Source organism: Doryrhamphus excisus, chromosome 14 (assembly GCF_030265055.1).
Source record: "Doryrhamphus excisus isolate RoL2022-K1 chromosome 14, RoL_Dexc_1.0, whole genome shotgun sequence".
In the NCBI taxonomy this organism is placed as follows: Eukaryota; Metazoa; Chordata; class Actinopteri; order Syngnathiformes; family Syngnathidae; genus Doryrhamphus; species Doryrhamphus excisus.
In genome coordinates, this window is record NC_080479.1 from 14,307,949 (window position 1) to 14,319,604 (window position 11,656).

General features: G+C 43.8%; 1 protein-coding gene across 2 annotated transcripts; it reads right to left on the reverse strand.

Annotated features, from left to right (window-relative positions):
• Positions 1-135: 135 nt before the first annotated feature.
• cap1 (CAP, adenylate cyclase-associated protein 1 (yeast)) lies at positions 136-11,616 on the reverse strand. Of its 2 annotated transcripts, none has more exons than XM_058046272.1 (13): positions 11,465-11,616; positions 9,190-9,294; positions 5,915-6,015; positions 5,712-5,789; positions 5,471-5,614; positions 5,149-5,234; positions 4,172-4,277; positions 3,217-3,394; positions 2,674-2,855; positions 1,650-1,773; positions 1,481-1,563; positions 1,260-1,403; positions 136-1,122 (listed from the first exon to the last, which is right to left on the reverse strand). In XM_058046272.1, the coding sequence occupies exons 2-13, from the start codon at positions 9,290-9,292 to the stop codon at positions 1,039-1,041; spliced, it is 1,413 nt and encodes a 470-aa protein (XP_057902255.1). In that variant the 5' UTR covers positions 9,293-9,294; positions 11,465-11,616; the 3' UTR covers positions 136-1,038. The 2 variants fall into 2 exon arrangements, with proteins under 2 accessions (XP_057902255.1, XP_057902256.1); XM_058046273.1 differs by lacking the exon at positions 11,465-11,616 and adding an exon at positions 10,185-10,404.
• Between the last annotated feature and the right edge of the window lie 40 nt (positions 11,617-11,656).

Sequence of the window (11,656 nt, forward strand, 5' to 3'; positions counted from 1 at the left end):
GTGCTTTGTAAATAACGTCAAAGTAGATTTTATAGCGCTGTAACAAAAATACAAGTTATTACAAATATAAGTAATAAAATCGTTTAACATTGTTTTATCCATGCATTTGGACTTATTGAAATAAAAACACCAACGTGTTATTGCAACATTTTAATGATGTCTCCAGTACTAATGAGCAGAAATCAAGATTGTGGACCCTGCCCCCTTCCCCCCCAAAAAAGAGGTGAAAGAAATATATAAAAAAAAAACTGCTAGCCAAATGGTGCAGACATGTCTACAGAGTTAAGTTAGGACCAGGATCTAGACATCACACGGTGACACGTCTCTCAGAAAACCACGTTGCCCTTCGCCACAAACCTTTCCTTACAAGCCTCTTCTCACATGGAATGTCTAATACTCGGGAATGTGTACACAAAGACACGTGCTTGTGATCTTGTTCTATTCGAATGAGATGATGCATTTCATTGGAAGAGTAGAGAGGTCTCGGTGCACATACACAACCTGATTATACTGCTAATTTATGTGCAGACGATATTTAATATCCACAACATCTGTTAATATTCATGAGTCAATGTGCGATATGGAGGCCGTGGAAGGGATTTGTCAACAAGTGCTGTTCATTGCATGTTAAGGAGCACTAATCTATCAAGCCACAAAAAAAAATATGTAAGAAATAAGTGAAGCATCTTGATACTACCGGCTTGGAATTTAGGTGAAAAGCACAGCATGACCCAGATTAATAGAAAATATACCTAATGGCAAAGTGCTCCCTGCTGATTGGCTGGAGGAATGCTTCTGATAAAAAGTGAGCAGTCCTCATTGGCTGTGGGAAGAAACAGCTAAAGCTGCGATTGGCTAACTGGGGGGAATGGGAGTGTTCGATTCTCACCTCGACAGTATGTGGGTTTTAGCTGGTGAGTGGGGTCACATCAGTCAGGTGGAACGTAAGGAGGGGGGGGAAGAGTGGGTTTTCGGGGTGTGTGTGTACGTGTGTGCGGCGGTGTCGAGAACAGACGGCTGTTTCTCATGCTGCTACCTCTACCCTGCCATTTCTGTTGTTGTGGTAACGAGCTTCTGGCCGTCCCAGACCGTCTTGAACTGCTCAGGAACCGGGAGCTCCGTCTGTGGAGAGGAGCGAGAGGTCACTGTGAGCAATGTGATGTCAACAAAGAATTACTATAGGGGTGTTATTTTATGGCGACATGTCTCTAAAAATAGCCGTGATACAAATGACAGGCAATGTGGGGGCTCAAACTCACAAATTCGCCATCTTTTTGGGGAACAAGGATGTTCATCTCTGAGCTCTTGGCGCTGATGATCTCGCAGTTGAGCGAGTCATTGCTCAGGTACACGTGGCAACCGTCCGTCTTGTTGATGGAGATGGTAGGAACCCGACCCAGAACCTGGATACGACGGCAGGGTTTCTCAATGCCGCATGTTATGTATAAGGAGGATACATCATTGGTAACTCGATACGCACCTGGACTTTAACATCCTTGCAGTTTATGACATCCACAATGCCCACGACGTCATCAAACACCAAGCCCATTTTCTTACAGTTATCTGGAAATAAAAGCAGTAGATGGATCTGATGTTACTCCAATATCATGATACTGGAGAATAAAGCCGAAACAAAGTTTGCTCATTACCAAGAGTGATGGAGTTGATTTTGCCCTTGACTTGCAGAGTGCTCGTATTGCACTTGAAAGCGTAAACCACCTGCTTGAGCTCGGTGTCACTGATCACCAGATTCTGTGCACCTTCTTGGTTCTCCTGCAGAGTGCAGACAGCGAAGAAATGATCTTTTAATACAGTCAAAAAAGCCAGAAATGCTGCAAATGTTTCACAGAGTACAAACTAAGGATCGACCGATTTGCGTTTTTTTTTGTTGTATAGGTATCGGCCGATACACGCGTGGGTTCGCCGATGTATTTTTCCACCGCATGATTTACAGTCAGGCATCCGCCGGGGCAACGAAGACCCCGCAACACAAGTAGTCGTGGTACCCCACCCCCACTGTTGAATCACATCAAGAGCGCGTTTTCACAAGTAATAGAGTTAGCTTGCTTTTAACACTTTACCAAGTCCATCACATTTCACTGGGTGATCGCTAGGCATAACAGTTTAAGTCACGGTGTGACAACAAGAAATCCCAAAAACATCACATACCAACGCAACAGACGAATAAAAGCATTCTCACTAGTTGAGCAGAACAAGAATAAATTTAAACTACGCCATGGTTGAATATTTATTCCTTTTAAAGTTGATAATGGCGTTTAAATGTGTGTTTAAGAAAGCTAAATCCTACTGTGTTCAGTGTTTACATTTCAATAAATATTTGTTTAAACATGAGACCTGTAATATTTGTTATCATGGTCATTTTTTCATGTAAATTGAGGGATCAAAAGCAGTATCGCCCACAAAAAAAAACATATCGGTCGATCCCTAGTACAAACTACCTGAGAGAAAATCTGTCACAAAAATGGCAACCACAACTTGACAGATTGAATGATGAGAAACATTCGTCTCGTCTGGTTCTCATGTACCGGCATTATGACATTACTCTAACACACAAATGCTGTGTACTTTGTATACACACAGTGGTGACCCCCAAAAACCGCCAGGTCTACCGACTGCGTAGAAGGAGCCTACGAGGTGGATGTAAAAACCTACCACTTTCCACTTCTTTCCATCCAGCTCAAGCACGGGGGGAAGAGAGCGTGCTGGGGTGGCCGATGCGGCAGGTCGGGCGGCGGGGGAACTAAAGGGCTTCGGTCCGGTGCGCACAGCAGCCCCTTGAGTTCTGAGGTTGGGATTCTTGTGTGTCTTCTCGTCGTCATTGACATGCCTGAGGCCTGCAAGGGAAATACGACGCAAATATTCATTCATTCATTTTCTACCGCTTTTCCTCACCAGGGTCGCGGGGGTGGGGGGGGGCTGGAGCCTATCCCAGCTGTCTTTGGGTGAGAGGCGGGGTACACCCTGGACTGGTGGCCAGCCAATCACAGGGCACATATAGACAAACAACCATTCACACTCACATTCATACCTATGGACAATTTGGAGTCGCCAATTAACCTGAACATCCACACAGAGATGGCCGAGGGTGGAATTGAACCCTGGTCTCCTAGCTGTGAGGTCTGCACGCTAACCACTCGTCCGCCGTGCCGCCCGATGCAAATATGATATGGCCAAATTGTCACTGTGAAAACTTACCCTTGGTGATGTCGGATCCTTTGTTGATGGCCTTGAACAACGCATTGCGATTGGTGTTGTCACTGTCGCCACAGGTCTCGCTGATGTCCATGGGGGGAGGTGGCGGGCCAGGAGGAGGTGGGGGAGCGCATCCACCAGGCGCACTGGGAGGGGCTGTAGCCGCTGATGCCACCGGGCCCTGGGGAGGAAATCGTTGTTAGAAGTCTACCGAAAGATTAAAGAAAATTGCCACTAAATGAAGTCTAGAGAGACCAGAGAGAGAGCAAGGGGAGACTTCCTGTTTGCTTCTGTTTCACTAAACTATAACCTAACAAAATATGCAGGTTGGCTGCACGGCGGACAAGTGGTTAGCGTGCAGACCTTACAGCTAGGACACTCGGGTTCAATTCCACCCTCGACCATCTCTGTGTGGAGTTTGCTTGTTCTCCCCGTGCATGCGTGGGCTTTCTCCGGGTACTCCGGTTTCCTCCCACATTCCAAAAACATGCTAGGTTAATTGGCGACTCCAAATTGTCCATAGGTATGAATGTGAGTGTGAATGGTTGTTTGTCTATATGTGCCCTGTGATTGGCTGGCCACTTTTTTATTTTTAAATATTTTTACACTTTAAGCCATTTTTATTTCAGTTTTTTTTTTGCACGTTTTTTTTTACACTTTTGATATTTTCATTCGGACTATTCATTATTTGTATTAATAAGTTCCATATGTTTAAGGTTAATTGGCAACTCCAAATTGTCCATAGGTATGAATGTGAGTGTGAATGGTTGTTTGTCTATATGTGCCCTGTGATTGGCTAGCGACCAGTCCAGGGTGTACCCCGCCTCTCGCCCAAAGACAGCTGGGATAGGCTCCAGCAACCCCCCGCGACCCTCATGAGGATAAGCGGTAGAAAATGAATGAATGAATGAATATGCAGGTTTTAAAAGGTAGTAACAGACGCTGGTGTGAAACTCACAGTCTTGCTCCAGGACAGACCGGTGGTGTGGTGCTGCTTGATGTAAGCCTGCAATGCAGTCCAGATTGACAAATAGGCTCGCACCCAGTCCACGTGTTTCTTGTCCCTGTGAGAATGACAGGAAAGAATTGCTTTGTTTCAGTTTATTACAAAATCAATTGTGATCAATGAGGGAACATGTTAACACTAGAGATCGACCGATATGGTTTTTTTTGGGACCGATGCCGATACAGATTTTTTTTTCCATCACCCTTAGCCGATGGCCGATTTTACTTGGGCATATACTGCTTTTGATCCCTCAATTTACATGAAAAACGGACCATAATAACAAATATTACAGGTCTCATGTTTAAACAAATATTTATTGAAATGTAAACACTGAACACAGTAGGATTCAGCTTTCTTAAACACACATTAAACAGCATCAATTTTAAAAGGAATAAATATTCAACCATTGAGCATCGATGTGATGACTGCTCCTCCGCAGCGTGACGCGCACCCCCCGCCTCCCCACACACAAACACATCACACTGACACAATTTAGTACGATATATAAAACATTTCTCTCATCATTAAAGTTCGTGTTGTGCACGATAAAGACCTCTCATAAGCAACACAAAGCTGCCCCGGCGGATGCCTGACTGCGGCGATCCCACGCGCGTATCGGCCGATAATGATACAAGGAAAAAAAACGCAAATATCGGCCCAATATATCGGCCGGCCGATGTATCGGTCGATCCTTAGTTAACACCACACCAAACAATCTGTGCATTTATGTCATTTCATCGACTCTCAAAGGCCTGACTGGTATGACGGCAGGGATGGAAAGAGTATTCCTTGCAGTTGTGGCATGTTTTAAACACAGGAAGACTTCAGTGAAATACTTACTGTTAGTCTCATTCAACATAGATTTTAACTGGATTTAGCTAGGGTAAATAGCTAGGGTAAATTCAAAACTGATAAGATGATTTCCTTACTTTTCCTTGTATTCCTTAAGCACACGGTTGGTGTAGAACATGGCAGCATCCTGCATCTCTTTAACATACGGGCATGGCTTTGGGTCCTAGGACAAAAGCACATATGGAGTTACACAACATTAAATACAAAAGCCTCGTTTCTGATGCCATTATGTGCATTTCAAAAGACAAGAGTAGAATATTAACCATCCAAAGTACAACAGTCAGGTCGTTTGAGGCCATCACGCCCCCTGTTGGCTACGAGATGTCCATTCATTCATTCATTCGCCCAAACACAAAGCCCTCCACTGTTTCACACACAAAGCCAAAAACATAAGCTCACCATGGTAACCCATCCGAGGGCAGGCACGCTCTCGCTGACGGCGGAGAGGTGGTTGAAGTACGGAGACGTGCGGTTCTGCTCGCGGAACGCTTGCACCTGCTGGATGGCTTTACACACCGGCTGCAGGAGGTTGGTCAGGACCGTCTGCGCAAAACACGGACAAATTGAAAAAAAAAAAAAAACATGTTTTTGATGCTTTTCATTCCCGTGATGAATAAATGACAATAAAAGAGTGACTGACATCGGAGGGCTTCTGGGAAGAGGAGGCCATAATAATGAGTTGTTTCTGACAGGTGAATGCCTGCTTCATCATTTCTGCCTGTGAGGAGGAGAGGAACAAGACATGACGATATTATATGTGGAATATATATATATATGTGTGTGTGTACTCTGTTATATGTAATACAATTCAGCAGCTTCTGCTATGAGCAATGCAGTACGTACATGTTTCAGGACATCCCCAGCTATCTGCTGGCTGATGGAGTAATACTGAGTCACAGGGCCATTCATGATCTCGTCAAAGGCCTCAACGTAAGCTGCTACCGCTGCCAACACAGAAATATTGTCAACAAAGAAAGCAATTTGACAATCGACACAACTTCAGTTTTACAAAGGTTACCATGAATATTTTAAACGCTTCAATCCCACTCTGTGAAGTTGTAGAGGGATTCCTTAAGAAAACAATCAAAGACTGTGGAAATGTGAAACACCACTATGAGACAAGAATAAGCACACCCACTCAAGTCTGAAATCAGGTCACTGAAAAGTAGTAGTCCCAGAACCCAATAAAAAAAATTCCACCCGGATTTTATCTAAGTACCCCAAAAACCAAGGGGTGTCCAAACCGCAGCGAAGCCACCATTTTTGGTCTGTCGCTTGTTTTGTTGTCGTCCACTAAATGTGAGGGGGTTGCAAGACTAAAAAAGGGAAATGTCATCCTGATGGTTTGCAGATAGCCACTCCATTGCTTTCGTAGTGATGCTGCGTTCTAGACAGATATAAAGATAGTAGGCCGTTTCTTAGAGCGAGACTCCTGACTGGTATGAGAATTGAAGCTCTTAGAGGACAATTCCATTGGAAATAGCCTGGCACAATACATACACCGACCGGCCCGTAGTCGTCATTCCTGTTCTTCATGGGTTAAGCTGCATCAGCTCATCTTGTGCAGGCTGATTGGTGTACAATATATGCTTAGTAGTGTGGTGGCTCTAGGGACTGGATTCTTGTACTGAGAGGAACACATGATCGGGACACACTGCTTATTGAAGCCGGTTGTCTGTGCGAATGCTCATAGACACCAGGGCATTGAGGCTGGCGGTTTCCTCCCGGCCGTCCGCCACATCCTTAGGGTCCTCCATTAAACCGTTAAAAGATGTCCATAAATCTATGGAATATTCTGAAACACTTTGAAGGCCTTGCCGAAGTGCTAGCAGTCGGTTTGAAGCTGGACCCAAGCAGTCAGGATGTAGAACACTGTTTTCATCTTACCTTCATATTTAAAAGGTATTGGGTCTCTGTTGAAATATGAGTTCACATTGAAGCAAGAATGCTCTGCACTTATTGAACTCACCCGTAAAGGGTTGTGGATCGGTGGCATAAGACTCCCTCGCTGCTCTGCTGGGCAATGCACCTTTGGCAGGCACCAAGCCGGTACTTAAATCTGACACTTTGCGAGTCAATTCAGCTATTTGATAGAGTGCTTTGTTAAGATGGGTCAGACTTTGAAGGATCTCTGAATGACTTCCCAGAAGGGCGGTGTGGGAGCCCAATTTTTCTCGTAGTTGTTTGGGACCAGATGAAGCGTCTGTGGAGTCCATGTCGTTCAAGCAGATTGTTAATGCACAACTTGGATCTTGGGACTGGACACGTAAGTGTGAAGAAAAGGAGAAGGAATCCTAGGATTGCGCAGATGTGGGCTCAGGCAAGGCAGCGGGGGAATCTACACACTAAAGAGTTGATAACTTTTAAAGACTTTCCGTCAAAGACAGTGACGACGATGCCGCATCATGGTGCTGCAACAAGGGCATGAAAGGCAGGCGAGGAATGGTGATGATTCCACATCACAGCCCATCGTTTATGATGCAGAAGCAAAGGGAATGGCAGACAGGCCAGAGGAAGAGGGTCTAGATAAAACTAAGTCACACAGAAACGTTTCCAGGTCTCATCCACACGGCAACAGCATTCTGGGTGACCTGAAATGCTATTTTTTTAAAGCAGCTTATGGAGTAGGAAGATTAGATAAATGCCGATTTGTCGCTGCCATGTACATAGACAGTACAAGAATGATGACATCACCGACCCACCGCTACGTCATTTCTATAGCGTGGCCAGAAGTGCGCTTTGACGACAAGCAAACATAGCATCTGAATATTTCCACAGACATGTCTCATCTCAAATGACCTTCTCCTGATATTTCGTTGTCTTATACTCGGAGAAGTACTTCCACTCAACATTTTCACTGTCATGCATTTGGCACACTTCAATATTTCAGATGATCAATTTTAAATATTAGTCAATGACAACATAGCTTAATGTTCTGGAAGGTGTGTGTCCCATTACATTTGGTGCAAACGTAATAGTGCATTTCAGAAAAATAAAAACAGTAAAATATGGTGGTGGTAGTGTGATGGTCTGGGGCTGTTTTACTGCTTCAGAACCTGGAAGACTTGCGTTAATAAATTGTTGTCTTATACTCCATAATGACTCAGAGAAGTACTTCCACTCAACGTTTTCACTGTCATGCATTCGGCACACTTCAATATTTCAGATGATCAAATTTAAATATTAGTCCATGACAACATAGCTTAATGTTCTGGAAGGTGTGTGTCCCATTACATTTGGTTTAAACGTAATAGTGCCTTTCAGAAAAATAACAACAGTAAAATATGGTGGTGGTAGTGTGATGGTCTGGGGCTGTTTTACTGCTTCAGGACCTGGAAGACTTGCGTTAATAAATGGAACCTTGAACTGCTGTCTACCAAAAAATCCTGAAGGAGAATGTCCGGCTATCTCTTGGTGACCTTAAGCTAAAAACCAACTTTCAAACGAATCCAACGATCCAAAACACAGCAGCCAGTCCACTTCTGAATGGCTGAAGAGAAACAAAATGAAGACTTCTTCTCGTGTTAAACTATGTCAAAGTTTCAGAGGTTTGCACAAGTGAGCACTGAAAAAAGTTTGAGATGGCTCTGAATACTTGGTTTTAGAGAGTTTTTTCTAAAACCGCCAGTGTTTTTCACCATTCACAGCGGAGTAGTGTCCACAAGTCAATACAAAGGGTGGAATAATGGGTTCCACTTCATGCTGGAAACCCTCCAATGTAGCTGAATGACAACAATTCTGCAAAGCACTGTAAGAGACTAATTGCAAGTTATCCCAAGTGCTTGATTGTAGTTGTTACTGCAAAGGGTTGCCCAAGCAGTTATCTGGTTTAGGGGGGGAATCAGTTTTTCCACACGGGACCATGTAGTTTTGGATTTTTTTTCTCCCTTAATAAAAAGTTTCATTTAAAAACTACATTTTGTGTTCAGTTGTGTTGTCACTGACTAATATTTACATGTTTGATGATGTAATTTAAGTGTGTACTTTTTCACACCACCGTATGTCCTGTGTGTGATGTCATGGCTTCCTGGTCCAGAAACTGGCACTAATTATTGATATTTTTTTTTCCCCTGGCCAATCTTCAACTTAAAAGGGGTTCACAATAATTTCAGTCTTACCTCCACCGGCAGACCCTCCATTGCCGCTACCGGGGCCTGATATGCCCTCCAGGCGGCCCACCGCCACCTCCAGCCGCTGCACCAGACTCGCCAACTCTGCCATATCTATGGATTAAAGAGGTGATTAGGAAAGTGTGACAAGTTGACACCAAGATATAGCTGTGTTGGTACACATGTGGAAGAACTTGAAGGGAATGAAGGTATCTGTTCCTTACAAAATGTTCACTTGAAGCATTCCACCTTTGAATCCTTATGTAAGAAAACAGAAGAATGCATCTGCATCTGCTAGGAAGCAGGTCAGGACTTGCTGTGTAAATGTTATGATGATCCCAAAGTGTCGACAAGCCCTATCAATCCAGCTAAGTCGTGAAGGTTCAAGTTTGCTTAAAACCATGAGATTTCATCACCAAACATGGCAGGGATTGCAATTGTTTCTTGCAAGTTCAACCAGTATCTGACATGATCACACCCAGCAAGATAGATCAACATTACATAAGGCGGCTGTAACGGGACACCGCCAGTCTCAGGTGCTTCCACCTGGCAGAAAACATGATAGTGACGTCAACCATTTCAACCTGCTGCTGCTGCATCCACCCCACTTTGAAAAACATTTTGGTGCATGTGCATAAGGAAGTTGGTTGCCGAGTAATGAACCAAAACTAAAATGTTTACACTGGCACATTTTGCTAGTCACGCCTGGCTCCATTTCACCATAAATGCGTCACTTTCACACTTTAACCATTCCACTCCTTTGGAGATAGTTGTACATTAATTCATCCACTTGGCTTGGTGGTATAATTAGATTAAGGTAGGACACACACACACACACCCCTAATAATACCCACGACCTAATTGCCATCCAGTGCCAAGAGAAGCATTTACATCCCAAAGAAAGCCAAAGGTGTTCTAAGTGTCAACAACAAACATGCACAAGAGTGAAATCATATAATAAAAAGGGGCTTTCGTACATATATAAAGCCTTACAGACTACGTACATATTTGCGAGTTGCCTGCCATTGAAATAAAACAGCATGCAGCAGGAGGAAGTGCTGTGTGGGGCGTTCAGGGGGCAGTCAATGCCGGCCAGTGAATTCTTCAAGCGGGTGGTGCGGTGCGTTCCAGATGCCCAAGGAAATTTCAGTTATATATCGTTAGAAGTCTTTAAGCTAGCTTACAATACCGCTGTGAATGGGGTGTTATATTGATTACTATGGCACACGATGGCTAAGATAGCAACAGCGAAACGTGATATCTGCTACGTTAACGTGAAAACAAACTCTTTCAACTTGGTGACGTCACCAACACGTCTTTTCTTTGCGTCTTCTTTTGGAGAGAACATGAAGGCGTTTGGTGAAAACTCACAGGGCAATTTAGGGTACATGTTAGTAAAAAATAAAATCGTTAACAACATTTATTCTGAAGTATTTACGACTTATTACGAGAGACAGTCGAACAATGTCGACGAATTCCGATTTTCGAGATTTATTGAACGCCGCACATGTCTCATCTAGTCCCATCATGTCCCACATATACTAAACAAAGACGTCACCTTTTATTACAGTTTAAAAGGGAACACGAAATATACGCCATCTATATGCGTGATTTAATAGTGGATGACAGATAAAATATTCAAAACACTAATGCGAGCGAGGCTACAAAAGCTGGCAGAGGTTTGCTGAAGTTGGCGTTCTTGCCATGTACTAAAAACTATTAGCACTCCGGGGCTAGCATAACCACTATAAAAATGGACAACTAAGCCTTATTATTTGACACAGTTATAATGTGAAACAGGTTTTCGGGGCGATAAAAGACATTTATCCGTTTAGGGGGACGCTAGCACCATCAAAACACTGCGAGCTAGCTAGCATTACCGGTGCCTCAGAAACGTCACTTGCACTTTTGAGTACCGTAATACCCTTAAAATAATAATGTAATGTTAGTATTATTACCGATGGTCATGCTTCCCCCTTTGTAGCGGCCGCTGTTTCGGCATTTCCTGGTTCTTCGCTAACACACCCTCATTGCGTTTTGTGATTATTATAACAAGATTTGATAACATGGATACATGACACATATAGAAAATTCTCTTTCGTCGACGAAAGGTTAAATATTGTTGAATATTTGTGTTGCAATTAGTGCACCGATTAGCAAGAGTGGCTAACCGGGTGTGTCAGCGTCACATTGATTTGGGGAATGATTGAGGTAACGCTCTATTGTGTGTTTTAATCAAATACTCTTTGATCCTAAAAGAGCAAGAACCGTGCTTGTTACCTACCAAAGCGGTGTCTCGGTTGTTTACTTTGACGTCGGGTTCGTCTGTGTAGCTTGTCTAGCCAGACCAGAAGGAGCTTCTTCTTCTTCTTCCTGGATGAATTTACCCAGCTGTCACCGCGCCGCGTTTCCGCCCTTGTCAGCGCGAGCCATTCCTTGGCCATATAAGGAGGCAGACAGCAGGCGAAATAAGGCC